Genomic DNA, 17,862 nt, shown 5'->3' on the forward strand with positions numbered 1-17,862 from the left:
CTCCTTGGAGGCAAGAATTCTGGGGCTTCGTCTGATATACTTTGGACATGTTGTAAGGAGGGACCAGTCCTTGGAGAGGGACATCATGCTTGGGAGGATGGAGGGACAGCGCAGGAGGGGAAGACCCTCTATGAGGTGGATTGATTCAGTGACTGGGGTAATCGGGATCCATGTGTCAGAGACAGTGCGATTGGCACAGGATAGAGCAGGGTTTAGGGCTGTTGTACATAGGGTCGCTTTGAGTCGCAAGCGACTCGACGGCATATAACAACAACAATAACAACAACAGTGTTCCCTTGCTCTGCACAACACTCTTCTGGTCTAGGTCTAGGTTTCGCATAAGCGCATTTAGGTGCTCTGGGATTCCCATTTTTCTCAACGCCAGCCACAATTTGTTATGATCCATCCACACAGTCAAATGCCTTTTCATAGTCAAAGCATAATTAGACAGTTTTCTGGTATTCTTTACTTTCAGCCAGATCCATCCATCTGGCATCAGCAATGATAACCCTGGTGCCACAGGCTCTCTTAAATTCTACTTGAACTTCAGGCAGTTCCCTATGTACTATTCTAGCAATTTTTAAATTCTCTTCAGCAGTATTTTGCTTACATATGATATTAATGATATTTTTTAATAAGTTCCCACATTCTGTTGGATCACCTTTCTTAGGAATGGGAACAAGTATGGATCTCTTCCAGTCTGTTGGTCAGACAGCTGTCCTCCAAATTTTCTGGCATAGACTGGTGAGCGCATCCAGAGATGAATCTGTTAATGGAAACATGTCAATTGGTATCCCATTGACTCCTGGGGACTTCCTTTTAGCCAGTGCCTTCAATGCAGCTTCCACTTCCTCCTTCATTATCATAGGCTAATGCCTATGTGGTACTTCCTGAAATTTTTCAATGCCAGTCAGGTATAGTGGTTCTGTGTATTCCTTCCATCTCCTTTTGATGCTTCCTGGGTCATTCACTATATTGCCCACAGCATCTTTCAATATTGCAACTCCAGGCTTCAATTTGTTTTTCATTTCTCTCAGCTTGAGAAATGCTGAGTGAGTTCTCTTTTTATCCTCCAATCCCAGTTCTCTGCACATTCTACTATAATACTTTGTTTTGTCTTCTCGAGCTGTCCTTGGAAATCTATTTAAGTCTTTTACTTCAGCATGTTTTCCCTTTGTTGTTTCTTCTGGTTTCAAGGGCATAGAAGTTGAAGTTCTTAAGGTCTGTTGGTGCTGTATGAACTGTTTCCATGGAGAAAAGATTGAAGTTGTCAATTATTTCATTTTTCTTGGTTCCACAGTTAACACCCTTGGTACCAGCAGATAGAAATCAGGAAACATGAGAAAAATCTGTAGTCAGGAACCTCTCCAAATTATGAAGGAGCAATGATGTCAGTTTGAGTACTAAGGTGCATTTAATTCAGGCCATCGTCTTTCTGATCACTTGTTGTGCATGTGAGAGCTGGACCATAAATTAGGATGATAGAAGAATTGATGCCTTTGAGCTGTGGTGTTTGAAATGAGTACTGAACATCCCATAGACAACCAACCAACCAACCAACCAATCAAACAAACAGACAAAACAAACACACAAACATACACGTCTTGGAGAAAGTGCAGCCAGAGTGCTCTTAGGATGCAGCAATAACAAAGCTACATCTTCACATACTTCTGGCATGTTGTTAGGAGGAGTAGAATATCATACTTGAAAAGGCTGAGAGTTGGACAGACGAAGACCTTCAGCCAGGTGGACTGACATAGGGACTACAGCAAGGGCTCTAGTGTGGCTAGGACAGGGTTCAGATATGTTGTTCATAGGGTCACTATGGGTCGTACTCAACTCAGCAGCTCCTAATATAACATTGGTTATATTTGAGCCCAGATGGCCTAGACACTCAATCTGAATCCGCCTGCTGCTCTGTGTGCGGTCTCCAGCTGTGCAATTTACTGCCTCTGAAAACTCACTGGAGAGTTAGCTATGAGTCAGTTCTGACTCAATGGCACGTAACAACATATAAGAACAATAGATTATATTATATATATAGTATTGATTCACCTGTCCCTCTCCAACTAAACTGTCAGCTTCATGGGCACAGGAATATTTTTTTTTCCATTTTGTTTAGTAACCCTTTGCTTGACATGTATGAGGTGCACAATAAGTATCTGTTGAATAAACAATTACTAAAATATTTTGGAGCACTGCAATGTGCCAGGCACAGTAACAAACATTTTTTTAAATATGTGATTATTACATATTTTATTTTATAATAGAACATATTGTGACTGAATATTTATAATCACTATATTAATTTTTCATAATATTTTTATTGTTCTCATTTGTGCCGTCTAGTCATTCCTGCTCATAGTAACCAATATAAAAAAACAAGAAAACACTACCCAGACCTGGACTACCTCTCTAATCATTGCTAATTTTGATCTGGTTGTTGCGGTCAGTAACAAACATTTTTAAGTAAACAAGTGAACTGATTTCTCCCCACTACCCTATGAAGTAGATGACCATTTTACAGATGAGGAAACTAAGTCCCAGAGAGGATGAGAAACTATGAGAAACTGTGTGTTTGAAGTCACACAGCTAGAGATTTATAAGCTTGTGACCGGTCATCTAATGTACTCCCTGTCTGGAGCAAAGAATGAGAAAAGATACATTGGAAACAATTAGTTCATAGCACTAACAGACCTTAAGAGCTTCAACTTCTACACCCCTGAAACCAGAAGAACTGATGATGTCTGGCTATCACTACTAACTGCTCTGGGAGGAATCACAACAGAGGGTCCTGTATAGAATAAGGGATAAACATAGGACAAAATTCCACAACACAATAACGGTCTGAAGGAGACTGGTGTCCTTAGCCTTCCTTTGAGCCTGGAACTGAACTCACATTTTGGCACAACTTACAGACACAATAGACAGGTCTACAGGGTGAACAGGGAAGTATTTAGTCCTCAGAACAATCAACCACACAAGATCAATAGGACAGCATCTGTCCAGGGATAAAACCCATAAGGTAGGTGAGGGAAAAAAATAAAAAAATAAGGTAGGTGAGGACAGAAGGATGGATGGAAATAATAATAACTACAAAGAAATAGTGGGAAGAATGATAATACAACGTAGGATTGCAATCAAAGTCACAAAACAAAATAGGTATGAATACTTGAATGGAATACCAATCTGCTCTGTAAACTTTCATTCAAAGTTCAAAAAAAGTTAAAAAAACACATAACACCCTAAAACAAAGCAGAAAAACTAGACTCACAGCTAGGAAAGAGGTGAGTGGGATCTGCACCCAGAGACTCTGGGCTCAGTTAGCTTAACTAATTTCTTTGAATCCTCCAGGTATTGAGATCCTCTCAGTCCTGCCTGGCCCCATCAAGTTCCACCTCTCAATCCTTTCCTGGTTGGGTAAGGGGTCCTCACCGTGATTGCCTGGAAAGACCGGAATTCTAGGTAAGTTAGGTGCTGAGCCAGTTCCCCTGTCTCCAGATGGTCGAAAATCAAGGACACTTTGCACTTTTTTCCCAGGCCAGGACTACTTATTGGAGGTGGAGGACCAGGGCCATCAGGACTCAGGCTGGGGACAAAGAGGAACAGAGTAATGGTGGGATTCAGGGTGTTGGGATTAGGGGATTGGAGGAGGATGGGAGAATGGGAGTTTGGGGAAGGAAGGAACAGGTGGAAGGGGCTGACTCACAGATTAGAGGATCCTCCCAGGCTCCTCTGGGCTGGACCTCCCTCCTGGTCCACAGTAGCCCAGAAGCGATCGATTGCCTCTTGTAGTTGGGGCTCTTGGTGAACTGCCTTAGGGTGCTGGATCAGCCAGTACCTGAGGATGGATTAGAGATGGGATGAAAGTAGGAAGTAAGTGTGGGTAGAGTCCCTTGAAATTCTGGAGAACCAAGATGTGGGGGAGCACACGACTGTGGGAGTTGCTGGGAATAGGACTAGAGTCTTGACATAACCTGGAGTAATCTATAAGAGCTAGGCAGGGAGACTGTTGAAAAGCAGATCAAAGGGTCTCAATAACTGGCGGTCTCAATAGCTGAGGGTCTCTGGAAGGTAAGAATTTTAGGGGCCAGGGTGAAGGTTTCTTATGGGTAGATCTAGGAGCTTTCTGCGAATTGAAAGTTTGGGAGACCAGAACTTAAGGTTTCTGGGTACCACTTGGGAGAGAGTCTTTAAGAGATGGGGATCCTAGAAATAAACCTTCAATGGTCTTAGAACCAAGCTGGGAGGCTTTTAGTATTGGGTCTGTGGGAACTAGGTTAAGTCTCTGGGAGGAGCTTTTTGGGGAGTAGTAGAGTGAGGTCTTCGGTCATGGAGTGGAGGTCTTGGCTCAGTCCTACCTGACCAGGTGACAGATCTGCAGCCGTCTCAGCTCTTGCATTTTCCCTGTGGCTTTCTGGTACTTGTGTTTGGTCAAGGCTCCACCGTCCAGCATCCCAGATGCTTTCCCACTCACCCTGTCCCCTTCTCTGGGTCTCATACAACTCTGCTCTCCTCCCTTCACCCCCTGATGATACCCTGGGAGGATATAAAGTCAGCAGACGAGCAGCAAGGTGGGCGGAAGGCAGCACCCAGCTGTGCATGGCCAGCATCATGTGGAGAACATGGGCCCCGTGGCGCAGGCTGCCAGTAGAGTCTGGGGTGATGAGAAGGAGACTGTCAGAAATGCCCCCAAGCAATGAACTGCTCACAGCTGGACATTCTAGTTCAAACTCTGGCTCTCCTAGAAATGCCTTACATTAACTTTCTTCATGCCTTAGTTTCCTTGGCTGGAATGTACATTGTGTGGTTAAGAGCATGGTTCTGGACTTGGCTCTCTTGGACCCAGCTCTGTCACTTACTAGCTGTCTTCCTTTGGTAAGTGATTGCCCTGTTACTTCAGTTTCCCCAACCATACATCATATGGTAACTGATGATTATAACTGGACCACAAGGTCCCTAGTGTACACATGACCAGGTAAAAAAAAGGCATCTAGACAAAGTAGGGACAAAGAAAGTATCAAGTCTCTGCCACCTTCCCACCGCAGGAAGGATGTCTCTCATCTCACGTGCTCTGGCCCTTATTTACATCCCTGGAAACCGAGGCTTAGTAGATGGGTGCTCTGCTGACTGTCAGGTCTGGGGAGGCTGGCCAGGGAGATGACACTCACCAAACGACTGGATGCATTTCTCCAGCAGCTCATCTTCACTGCAGCCCTCTCTCAGCACACCCAGAGCCATGGAAGCCATAACCTTGCTGATTTCTCCAGGGCTGGGGCACGTCTTGTGGCGGCGGGCCTGTCGGGGCCGGCCCCGTGCCCCCGTTACCCCCAAGCATTCCTGGTGGGACTTCCTGCAGGTACAGTCCCCAGGGAATCATGGGTGTCCTGTCCATCAGCAAATTCCCAGAATTCTTTCTGACCTCAAAGCTCCAAAGATCAGAGGAGGGGCTTCCTTAAGGCCAAGGCCCAGAGTTACTCCAGAGTTCTCCAATTTTCTCAGCACCATTTGTTAAATTGGCTATCGTTTCCCCACTTAAATGATTTCATCTCCTTGTCAAGAATCAGTTGACCATAGTTAGACGGGCTGATTTCAGGGTTCTCAATTCTATTCCATTGATCTATGTGTCTGTCATTGTACCAGGACCACTCTGTCTTGACCACCATGACAGTGTAGTAGGATTTGAAATCACAGAGTGTGATGCCTACCTGGGATTAAAGTGTCTTCAAAGAAAGTTCAAAAATAACCCTGATCTGCCTTGTGCCTCCCCAAGGCCCCTGTTCCAGGCAGGAAAGAAGGTAATGGAAAGACAGTGACAGCAAGGAGGTGAGGAAGGAAGGGGTGTATTGCGGGAATCAGAAAGCACATGGCTTGAGATAGTCAGCTAGCTGTGTGTGTGATTTTGTGTTAGTCACTTAATTTCTCTGGCTTTGGTTTCCTCAGAGGAGAAAAAAGGGCCAGGCTTGGACCTCCCAAGGGCCTTGTTAATTCAGTGCTTACCTCTGCCAAAGTGCTTGAGAATGGACTCAATTTACCCAGGTTGTTAAGTGGCCAGAGGTGGGAAAGCTGAACTAGAGGCCCAGAGAAAGTGATAGAGGAAGACTAAAAACCAGGCCTTGGGAAGCATATGGAGGTCCCTGACACATCCCTAGACAAAACAAAACAAAACAAAACAAAACTCAGATGTGTATAATCAAATGGATTTGAACTCATTGTGACCCCATGTATGTCTGAGTAGAACTATCTCCATAGGGTTTTTCAATGGATGATATTCTGGAAGTACTTCTCCAAGCCTTTCTTCAGAGGTACTTCTGGGTAGACTAGAACCTCCAACCTCTGAATTAACAGCCACATTCAATAACTCTACACTACCAAAGGTTCTTGCCACATCCTATGGGTATAACGAATTAGTGTGGAATATTACTGATTAATAACAGCTGGGATAATACTGTTGTACATCACTGAGTGAGCTCTGGCGGCCTAGTGGTAAGGAGCTGTGCTACTATCACCAAGGCATATGGTTCGAATCCACCAGCTGCTACGTGGGAAAAAGAGAAGCAATCGTTCCCCCAGTCTTCTCCTGTGTGATTAAACTGCCTCTGAAAACCCTATGGAGGGTCAGCTATGAGTCTGTTATGACTCTTCGGTACATGTACACCACAACAGGAACATGTCTCATTGAGTCAGCTCTGTGGTTCTCAAAACTGTGGTCCCTAGCCAGTGATAGTTGGGAACTTGTCAGAAATGCACACCATCAGTCACCACCCAAGAACTTCAGGATCAGAAATTTCAGGGATAGACCTAGGATATTGCATTTATACTGTTCTCCAAGTGATATGGATGCTGGCTCAAGTTGGAGAAACACGGCCTAGATAGTGTCACTGAGGACTATGGCTAATGCTACTGATAGAAGAGGAAACTGAGGCATGGAAGTGAGGCAACTTACCTAAGACCGCCCAGCTGGGATATGGTGCCACTAGGTCTCCACCACTAACTTGCTGTTTATCATGGGAAGGGGATCTCTTCATTCATCAGAAGCAAGAGGAGCTGCCTGCACTAGGGACCTAGCCACCATCTGTCTTCATAGGTACAGGAAGGAAAGCTTGCCCAGTGGTGGGGAACCCACCTCAGAAGATGCAGGCAGCTCCAGCCCCTCACTGTCCCTAACCTGCTAACTCTAAGCTTCTGCACCAGCAGGATAGCCAGCAGTGATCTAAGAAGCAGGGGTCCACCTAGTCCTGCGTCACACTGCCCTCCCGCAGGACAGGGCCCAGCAAGAGCCTGGAGTTGCCAGGCAGGAGGGACATTGGTTGTCCAGGGGCACAGCAAGATCTCAGGGAAGGTAGAGACACCCAGCCTGGGTTTCTAGGAGGGGTTGGAGAGAGTGGGACATGGGGCTGCTGAAACTCTGGAGAGACACAGGGGGAGAAAGAAGCCCAGCCATTCGTGTACCAACAGGCACAGCCTAATCTTACCTAGACAGCCGGCCCAGTCCTGTCTGGTACCTGGTGCATACTCAGCATTCAATAAATGCCCAGCTGTTGGTCAACAGTATTCAACATTCAGTCATCCAGCCCTTTGGATGTGCCAAGAATCCTTGGGCAGCGCCAATTGTTAACGAGCTTGGCGGCTAACCCCAAGGTTGGAGGTTCTCGTTTACCCAGCGGTACCTCTGAAGACAGGCCTTAACACCTTTCCACCTGACACACTCTGCTCCAAGTCCAGATAGTCTCGAGCCCCTTTGCCGCGCAGCTGTCCCTCCCCCACCTTCTCAGGCAGCTGCAGACTAGGGCCTTAGGATGCACCTACGGTGCAGCCAGGTCTCCTTGGAGGGTCCTCTCACCTCTTGCTGTCTTTCCTGTTCATGCTTCCTGTGGCGGAGGGGTCCCACAAAAGTGTGGCTCAGCTCCCCCCCCCCCTTGCCTGGGCTCCAGTTCCTAGTGCCTCTGGAGCTGGGCCTCCTTGGTGCTTGGGAGGGAAAGAGGAACTGCCCCTCCCCACCCAGCCCCGGGCCAGGGGGAAGGAAGAGGCTGCAGAGAGACCAAGGGTCCCCTCCCCCAGCACGGGGATCCCTCCAGGCTGAGGTTTCCGGTGCTGCCCACCCCCACCCCCAATCGCCCCGTGGTCTCTCTCTATCGCTCTCATCTTCTGTCTCCTGCCCCGTGATTCTTAGTTCTGTTGCTATCATACTTCAATTAAATTTTTTTTCTAAGTATGCCTGACATAACACATTTATGTAAAAAACCCCCAACCAACACACAGAGAACGCCAAAGAAAAGTTTCTGTTTCTAAAAGGACGTATTAATGTATACAGCATATAAAAATTTGAGCAGAAACTGACAGACACAGTGTTTAACCTATTTATTCTTCTAGTAATTGTAAATAAACAAACATTAGTTTTATTAATCTAATATTTCTTTCTTTTATCCTAATTTTTGTTTTAACAACACAGTTTGTACCTTAGGAAACATTTGTCACTTTTTTACTTCTAGTGTAGCAAACGCTTACGCTGCACCCACTGGGTGTCAGCTCAGAGGGCTCTTAAAATATGAACTCATGTATTCCTCACAGCAATCTTAAAAATAACTATCATCTGATTGTTGAAACGTTATGGAGTGGGTGGGGAAAATCTTGTTCCTATAAGGAAGCTCTGGTGGCCTAGTGGGTGAGGAGTCATGCTGCCAACCCAACTGCAGGTGGTTCAAATCTACTTGCTGCTCCTCAGGAAGAAGAAGGGCAGTCCCTTCCTGTGAGATTTACAACCTCTGAAACCCAGCTAGGATCAGCTATGAGTTGCTTCAAACTCAAGCAATGAGATGAGATATGATGGCAATGGAAGAAGCAGAGAGTGCATTGAGTCTTTGGGACCAGGGATTGCTGAGAGAAGGACCAGACCAGAACAGCAGCAGCAGAGATGGAAGCGCACAGATGAACATGAGACAGCGCTGAACAAGAACTGCGGCCCACAGAGCTGGAGCCAAGGACTTTCACCTTGACTCACTATCAGATGTGTAGGAGTAGGTGTGTAATAATTAACAGTACTAAAAGAGCTTTGTAACTATGGCCCAGAGCCCAGAGCCCCTGGGGGTGGGGAATGGGAGTGGAAGGCAGAGGCCTCCATCTGTCCCGACAGAAAAGTTGTTTCCTGATTGTTTACAACCTGTATTATAAATTGTTAACGTCCCTGATAAATCCCATAATTGTGGATAACAAAACCCAAAACGTTAGGGACAGATTAGTGGAAATGAGATTTCCAGAGGGGAAGTGGGAAAAGTGCAAGTATGTTGTGGGTAATGTAATTAATGTTATAAAACAAACTGGGTATGAATGATGTAACGGAAAACCAATCTACTTTGTAAACTTTCATTCAAATCATGACTTAAATAATATATGTATAAGAAAAGGAACGAAAAAAATTTCAGAGTGAGGTAAAATCTCTGGGGAGGCTTTCCCTTATCCCATCCCAGTTAGGCAAAGGTTACACTTACTGTATGTCATCCACACCACGTTTATGTACACACTCAAAAAGATGGATCTTTCTTTTGAATGTGCATGTGTGCTGCGTATAGTTTTAGGTTTTTTTTAACTTAAATGTGTCATGGTAAACAAAACCAAAAATAAAACCAACAACTGCCAAGTTGGTTCCAATTCACAGTGACATTCCGTCAAGCCCCAAGGCTGTAAATCTTTATGGAGGAAGCCTGTCCATTTTTCTTCTTTGGGTTGTGCTGGGATTTGATCAGCTGACCTTGAAGTTAACAACCGAGTACATTATACACTACAAAACCAGACCTATTTTTTTAAAAAATAAGATTTTATTTTATTTGTAATTTTAATGAACATTTACAGAAATGTTAGATTTTCATTCATTATTGCAGATTTTATCCCTTCTCTCTACTTCCCTCCTCCTCAGTTTACTTTTTTTTATTTTAATGAAAGTTTACAGAGACTTAGGGTTTCCATTCATTCATTGTTGCACTTTTCTCCATGCTTACCCCCTTCGCCACAATTCGTTCTTCTCTTTGAAAAGTAAAAGAAAAATTCTTTCGTTGTTATATAATCCCTCACCCCAAGTCCACTCCACTGTACAGCCTTTGTTCTGTACTCCTCTCATGACAGTAATACCGAATCATATAACCCTTTTAAACAGTTCTCTCCCTCATTTGTTTCATTGTGGTATATATTATTTATCTCCTCTTTCTCAGTCTTCCCTCAACCCCCAGATGTCAGTCCCATTTTACAATAGTGGCCCTATGCAATATTTGTCCTTTTGTGACTGAAATATTTCGCTCAGCACAATGTCCTCCAGGGTCATCCATTTTGTGTAATATTGCATGAGTTCCTTGTTTTTTCAATGCAGCATAGTATTCCATTGTGTTAGTATACCAGAGCTTCTCTATCCATTCGTTTGTTGAAGGAGACTTGGGTTGTTACCAACAAAACCAGACCTGTTTTTAAAAAGAGCATTAATCATATCAATAATTTGATGATTATAATAGGCTGATGAATTCTCACAAACTAAACATACCCATGTGACATAAATGAAGACATAGAACATTCTCGCATTCACTCAGAACACTGCCTTCTAAAAGTTATTATAGCATTACTGGGGGCAGGGAGTAGTTTTGCCTGGTGTTAAGTGCCATAAATAGAGTAATTTATTGTGTTTAGATTCTTTTAGTTAACATTTTGGCAATGAGACTCTTCCTGACACATGGTTGTAGTTTATTCCTTTTCATTGCTGTGTAATATTCCATCATTTCCTTTCCTACCGTGTTTTTATACCTCCAAACCTGTTAATGCACACTGTAGTTGTTTCCAGTTTGGGAATATTGTGAATGATGCAATTCCCTTCTAGTAAATAGTAAATAATTGATACCCACCCTAACCACTCAAACCCAATGCTGTTAAGTTGATATAGATGCACAGCAATCCTCCATTAACTTTTCAAGACTGAAATCTTTACAAGAAAAGACTGTACATCTTTTTCTTGAAGAGTAGCTGGTGGGTTCAAACTGCATGGTAATTTGTGATTCTATCACACATAGAATATAGGGGGATTGAATTGATTCATCCTCAATTTATGTTTTGAGTTCTTGCCCCTTGTAATTATGGATGTAATCCTGTTTGTAATAAAGTTTTACTTTTATGTTAATAAGGTCGTATCAGTGTCGAAAGACTTCAAAATTCAAAGCCTTTCAAAAGAATCTCTTCTGAGTTACAAGAAGACAGAAATAGATTCAGAGAAACAGACCTGGGTGAAGTCAGCCACAGTGAGAGGATCATCTTCAAGCCAGTGCAAGGTCAAGTGAGGCCAAGCGATGAACTAAAGAGTGTCCCAGTGCTACACACAAGAAAGAAACTGATGGTTCAGAACCTGAGTTTGACCTTCCAGCCTCTGAAACAATAAAAAATAATTTTTGTTTTTGAAAGCCTCCTCCCTAAGACATGTGGCCTATTAGTTGATTGAACCACAAACATCTAGCCTATGCTCTTTCCCCCCTCCCCCTCTCCTTTTTTTTTGTTCTGCCAACCCGAAGGCAAGCTGTTTGAATCCACCAGTAGTTCCAAGGGAGAAATATGGTCAATCTCCTCTTGTATGATTTATAAACTCAGAAAATCCACTGGATTGGTTCTGACTTAACAGCATTACAACAACACTAAAAGAAGTCTCCTTGGAGATTTTTTTCATGACAGGGTCATTTAGACAGGTATCAAGATCACTTTCTCTTTCTCTCTTTTTTTTTTCATCCCCAAGAAACAAAAAGTGTGGTCTGAGAGGGATGCAAGTGACCTCACATGGAGGAGGCAAAAATCGTCCTGAGATTACTCCCTTGAGCTTCTCCGTTACACAGTGTACAGAGTCTCAAATCCTCTCTCTGTCTCTATCTCTTCTCATCTCTCTTCCTTTTTCTTGCTTCAAGAAATGTCAGGCTCCTGGTTGAACTGAATTTGTTCTGTGAAAGAGTTTCCAAGGTCTAGAACCTAAGAAGACTCAAGGGGACTGGAAAAGGTCTTCATGATCGGATTAGACACACATCAAATGCCTGCCCTCAAAGCACACAGGGTTGGTTAATACCGACACCAGCAACTACAGAGGAAAAGTCTTCTAAATCATGCCACAAAAACACACCAGGCAGGTTTGGAGGAAATTCCAAACAATCTGATGCATTAAGTAGCATCTAAATAAGAATTCTGGACACTTTGGAAACCCTAAGGGCATTTTCATTACATCCCACAAGGTGCTCTGAGGCGCTCTGATAGCAGAGTCCCTAGCGGGTGCTCTGTTCGCATCCACTAGCTGCTTCTTGTCAGAAAGATGGTAATCTTTTTGAGTTTCAATCTATAATCTCAGAAACTTGAAAGAGAGTCTACAAGTAAGAACTGTCTTGGCAGTAAGTGAGTTGTATAGGGTTATTATGTGTGGGCATCAGCTCGATGACAGAGGGTTTGGTGTGAGAGCTGTCACCCAATAATTAGTTTCTAAGTGTAAATCCCAAAACATTCTCACTTAGGGGACATATGAAAGGATGTTCACTGTAACATTATTTTCAGGGTACCCCTCTCTCTAAGGGAGTGGATAAACAAACAGAAGGAGATAGTTATCAGGTAGTACTGTCCAACCTCCTGAATAATAGGCAGGTGTGCATAGAGCAACAAGGGCAGCTACTTAAACATATATTGATGAAAGAAAGAAAGAGAGAGAGAGAAAGAAAGAGAAAGAAAGAAGGAAAGAACCAAAATAAAAAACACTGCCTTTAGTCAATTCAAAACCCATGGCAATGACCCTACAGAGGATTTTGGTTTTTTTTAAAAAAAATTTATCCATTCTTTCTTCATTGTCTCCCCGAAACTGTCCTGTTTCAGAGCAGTGGTGTTATGCAGTATTTGTCCTCTCCTCCCATATTAATGCCTACTTTAAAAAAAATTAACTTTATTATGCAGGAAATTAAAAGGCGCATTGCCATGGGAAAGTCTGCTGTTAGGGACCTCTCCAAAGTGCTGAAGAGCAATGGTGTCTCTTTGGAGACTAAGGTGCATCTGATACAGGCCATGGTCTTTGCTATCACTTGTTATGCATCAGAGAGTTAGACAATGACCAAGGAGGATAGAAGGAGAATTGATGCCTTTGAGCTGTGGTGCTGGAGAAGAGTATTGAGAATACCATGGACTGCCACAAACAGATTCGTCCTGGAAAGGGTTAAATTGGGTGGCTCCTTGGAGGCAAGGATTCTGAGGCTCCGTCTAACATACTTTGGGCATGTTGTGAGGAGAAACCGGTCCGTAGAGTGGGACATCATGCTTGGGAGGGTGGAGGGACAGTGCAGGAGAGGAAGGCCCTCTATGAGGTGGATTGATTCAGTGATTGGGATAATTGGGATGGGAGTGTCAGAAACAGTGCGATTGACACAGGACAGAGCGGAGTTTAGGGCTATTGTACATAGGGTCGCTATGAGTCTCAGGCGACTCGACGGCACATAACAACAACAACAACAACAACAACATGCAGGATTTCCCCCTCCAGACTTTGCTTCATTGACATTAGGTTTCATACAATTATTCCCATACATTGCATATATAAAACGAATCACCCCTGGACTGTGTCCAGCATTACCTGGTCTTTTCAGGTCCTGGCAGGATCTTTCCATTTCCTTTACCCCCTCCCTCTACCCACCACATTGTACAACCCTGTAGTTTTGCCCCTACCCATCCTCACCCCTCTGCCCCCCCCCTTGGATTCTCATCTATGTTACTAGTAATTCTTCTATTCTTAAATTTAATTTTATTTCATATTGGTTTGCCTACAAAGTTTGTATACATTGTGTTTCACCCTAGTCTTCATTCACATTGTGTTCCACACAATCATTTCCATGCATTATGTTTTATTCTTCTTCTATTTTCACAATAATGGTTTTATGCAGAATTTGTCCTTATGAGACTGAGCTAATTCACTCAGCATAATGCCTATAGAAAATTTTTAATCTTTATGGCCAATAAATGCCCATCTTTCTCCTGTGAAGTGGCTGGTGGCCTTGAACTGCCTTCCTTTATGTCAGTAGTCCACCACATTAAGCACTACACCTGATGGAAGAGTGCTCAATTTATTGGGTTCTTGAACAAAAGGTCAGCAATTCTAATTAATCAGCCAAAGGAGATAGAGGTGTCTCTTGTAAAGATTTATAGCTTTGAAAACTTGATGGACGGTCACTATGAATCAGAATTGCTTTGATAACAGTGGTTTTAAGTTTAGAAAAGGAAGAAATTATAATGCATAGTGACAGAATCATTTTATATTATGCATGAAATTTTTAAAAAGTTAACCTTTAATAATTATACATTATTTAGTGTATGTTGTTGTTGTTAAGTACTGTTGAGTTGGAACTGACTCATCATAGCTGAACTTCCACTGGGTTTTCTTTCTTTCTTTTTCTTTTTCTCTTCTTTTTTTAAAATTTATAATTAATTTCAGTAAAAATTTACAGAGATTTAGGATTTCCATTCATTCATTGTTGCACTTTTCTCCCCTCCCAGTACACTACCCTCTTGGAAAAGTAAAAGAAAAATTCTTTCATTGTTTTACAAACCCTCCCCCAGGTCCACTCCATCATGTAGCCTTCACTCTAGACGCCTGTGATGACAGAAATACCTAATCACATATCCCTTTTAAACAGTTTTCTCCCTCATCTGTTTCAATGCCGTATACATTATTGAAACCATCTTTCTCCCCCTCTCTCCAACCCCAAGGTCAGTCCTGTTTTACAACAGTGGCGCCATGCAGTATCTGTCCTTTTGTGACTGAGATACTTCACTCAACATTCATTTTGAATAATATTGCATGAGTTCCTTGTTTTTCCATGCAGCATAGTATTCCATTGTGCGAATATACCACAGCTTTTCTATCCATTCATTTGTTGATGGGCACTTAGGTTGTTTCCAACTCCTTGCTATTGTGAACAAAGCCGCAGTAAACATGGGTGTGCATATATCTGCTTGGATGTCAGTTATGGTTTCTTTGGGTTATATTCCCAGTAGTGGAATTGCTGGGTCGAATGGTATCTCTATTTGCAACTTTTTGAGAAAGCGCCATACAGCCTTCCACAGTGGTTGTACCATTTTACACTCCCACCAACAGTGAATAAGGGTTCCAGTTTCTCCACAGCCTCGCCAGCATTTGTTGCTTGCTGTTCTGTTAAATTTTGCTATTCTGACTGGGGTGAGATGATATCTCATAGTTGTTTTAATCTGCATCTCTCTTAGAGCTAGGAATTTTGAACATTTCTTCATGTGCTTGTTAGCCAGCTGAATGTCTTCCTTGGTGAAGTGTCTGTTCATATCCTGTGCCCATTTTTCTATTGGATTATTTACCTTTATCTTCTTTTTTTTTAAATTAAATTTTGTTAATTTTAATGAACATTTATAGAGATTTGGGGTTTCCATTCACTGTTGCACTATTTTCTCTACCCTTCCCCCCAGTTTGTTCCTCTTCCCCCCTTGAAAGTCTGTTTTTTTAAAAAAAAATTTAAATTTTATTATTTTCTCTGTGTGTGTACCGTCAAATTGGATCTGACTGGTACAGCAAGAGATGGCCCCTCCTTCTCCGGCAGAGCATCTGGTGGATTCTAACCACCTATCTCTGGGATTGCAGTGCAGCTTCTTGCCACTAGGTCACCAGAGCTCCCCGAAAGTCTGTTTTAATTGTCCCATCCACTGGGTTTTCAAAGACTGCAAACTACACAGCAGACTGCTCACTTTTCATCCACCGAGTAGCTCGTGGATTTGAACTGTACACCTTTGGGTTAGCAGCACAACCCTTTACCCACTAGGCCACCAGAGTTCCCCAAAGTATGATAGATATATCTATATTGTTATGTATAATTAATGTTAGCACAAACTTAATTATATAATAATTATGGATTATAGAATCCAACACTATAGTACAAAATGATGTGCTATATATTGCAATTTACTAAAACAGTGATATTCAACTACATAGCAATCCAACATTTTACTTATCTGTTTTTGAAGTACATTTATATAACTTGGAATATGCCATTACAGGTTAATAATACATATATTAAATTTCTAATCTCAATCAGTCACCATGTGGTATATTTGAATTGAGTTCCTCACGGAATCTACCCTACGATTTCAGAGAGTAGGAACTGTTAGAAATCAGCTCAGGTGACAGATGAGGAAAGTGAGGCTGGGAGGTAAGCATGTGACACCTTACACAGGCCCGTGTGCCCCAAGTGCTGCGTGTTTTAGGGAACTGCTGGAGTTAGAGGCCAACAGGAAGGAGCCGGTTACTAAGCCTTCCGGGGAGGTGGCCTTGAGCTCTGCGCCCTCAACTCACAAACCCCCGTGTAACTATCCACATAAAGGGGCGTCTCCTGACTAGCGGCCAGGGGTGGTTGAGACAAACCCCGTGAGATGTTGGGGAGGGGAGCAGGCGGAGAGAGAAGGCTTAGAATCTTGGGGGCAGGATGCAGCCGACCAAACCACAACATTTCTGATTGGCAGTCTTCCCCACTGCTAAGCCAGGAGGGATCCTCAGTATTGAGACGGTAAGGTGTAATGCTGGTCTCTGCCTTCAAATCCTAGCCCTGCTTCTGCCTCCCTGTGCTCAGCTCTTGTCTGTAAACGGGAGGGAACCGTAAACATACCGAATTATGCGGAATACACAACTTATACACATCATACCATGGTGAAACGGAATCAATCGTAGCGACCCCCACCAGTTTCTGAGGCTGTCTCTTCACGAGGCTGGTGCATTCCACTTTCCCGTGAGCAGTCCAGTGACTTAACTAACCACCAGGGCTCCTGCATACATGATCACATTTCCCCCTCTAAACAACTCAGTGACACGTAACAGCAGACAACCTGGAAGAGAGCTCTTGTGGCCTAGTTGTAAGGAGTTACATTGTGTACCCAAAGGCAAGCAACCCAAATCCACCAGCTCCTCCACGGGAGAAAGTGGTCATTCTCCTCGCAGGCAAACTACAGCTTCGGAAAACCCTCTGGAAGGTCAGCTATGAGTCGGTTTACACTTAATGGCCATAATAACAACACTGACAAGCATTGGATAATAGACACATGAGAACAAAATGAGCCCTAATTAAAAGATCTTAGCAGGGGTCTGAAATGATCATAAAAGTCATTGGTTATAATTAAAAAAAAGAAAAAAGTCATTGGTTATGAGAAATTATGGTACATTCACACAATGGAATACTACCCAGCAGCAGGAGCAATGATTTTGTAAATTACCATCTCACTTGGGAGGGACTGGAGAGCATCATGCTGAGTGAACTAACTCAGCTCCATAAGGACAAACACAGTATAAAACCATTACTGCAGAATGTATATGAGGATCTGAGGAGGAGAGCGGGGAGCAGAGGGGTGAGGATAGGCTGGGTAGGGTGGGAGAGGTTTCCACAAGTTGATGGGTGGGTAAAGGAAATGAGAAGGATCCAGTGTGAAAAACAATGTATAAGAACTTTATAAATAAACCAGTATAAAATACAAATTTTATTTTTTTAAAAAAAGACATTGACTATGACTGTTATTGGCCTTCAGGCCTGGTTTTAATTGTATTTGGTCAAACATTCTTCTAGGTCATATAGCCCTGGTCTGTCCAGTTGCTGTACAGAGAGGTAACTCATGGTTACTGTGATGCTGAACACTGTGACACTGATGTGTCAAATGCGATAATGGTTACCCATGGTGGACAGTGTTTGGTGGAGCTTCCTGATTAAAACAAGTCTGGAAGCAGGAGTGGCATCCAATTCTGGAATAACTTGCCTCCAGAAAACCTATGAACTTGGAGAAACGAAGAAAGTTATACAAGTTTTCAGGTCTTTCGTT

The 17,862-nt window shown here is 43.1% G+C and overlaps 1 protein-coding gene across 1 annotated transcript in view; it reads right to left on the reverse strand.

The window, feature by feature from the left end:
- RASGRP4 (RAS guanyl releasing protein 4) overlaps positions 1-7,866 on the reverse strand; it is a 52,924-nt gene extending 45,058 nt beyond the window's left edge. The window contains exons 1-6 of the mRNA XM_006899739.1: positions 7,844-7,866; positions 5,172-5,353; positions 4,539-4,657; positions 4,362-4,423; positions 3,710-3,841; positions 3,436-3,589 (exon numbers count right to left, since the gene is read on the reverse strand). Of these exons, the coding sequence (XP_006899801.1) occupies positions 3,436-3,589; positions 3,710-3,841; positions 4,362-4,423; positions 4,539-4,657; positions 5,172-5,353; positions 7,844-7,866 (672 nt within the window). The remainder of the gene's footprint in view (positions 1-3,435; positions 3,590-3,709; positions 3,842-4,361; positions 4,424-4,538; positions 4,658-5,171; positions 5,354-7,843) is intronic.
- Positions 7,867-17,862: the final 9,996 nt, after the last annotated feature.

This window comes from Elephantulus edwardii, unplaced genomic scaffold, assembly GCF_000299155.1.
Source record: "Elephantulus edwardii isolate Elephantulus edwardi_28Jun2011 unplaced genomic scaffold, EleEdw1.0 scaffold00266, whole genome shotgun sequence".
Classification (NCBI taxonomy): domain Eukaryota; kingdom Metazoa; phylum Chordata; class Mammalia; order Macroscelidea; family Macroscelididae; genus Elephantulus; species Elephantulus edwardii.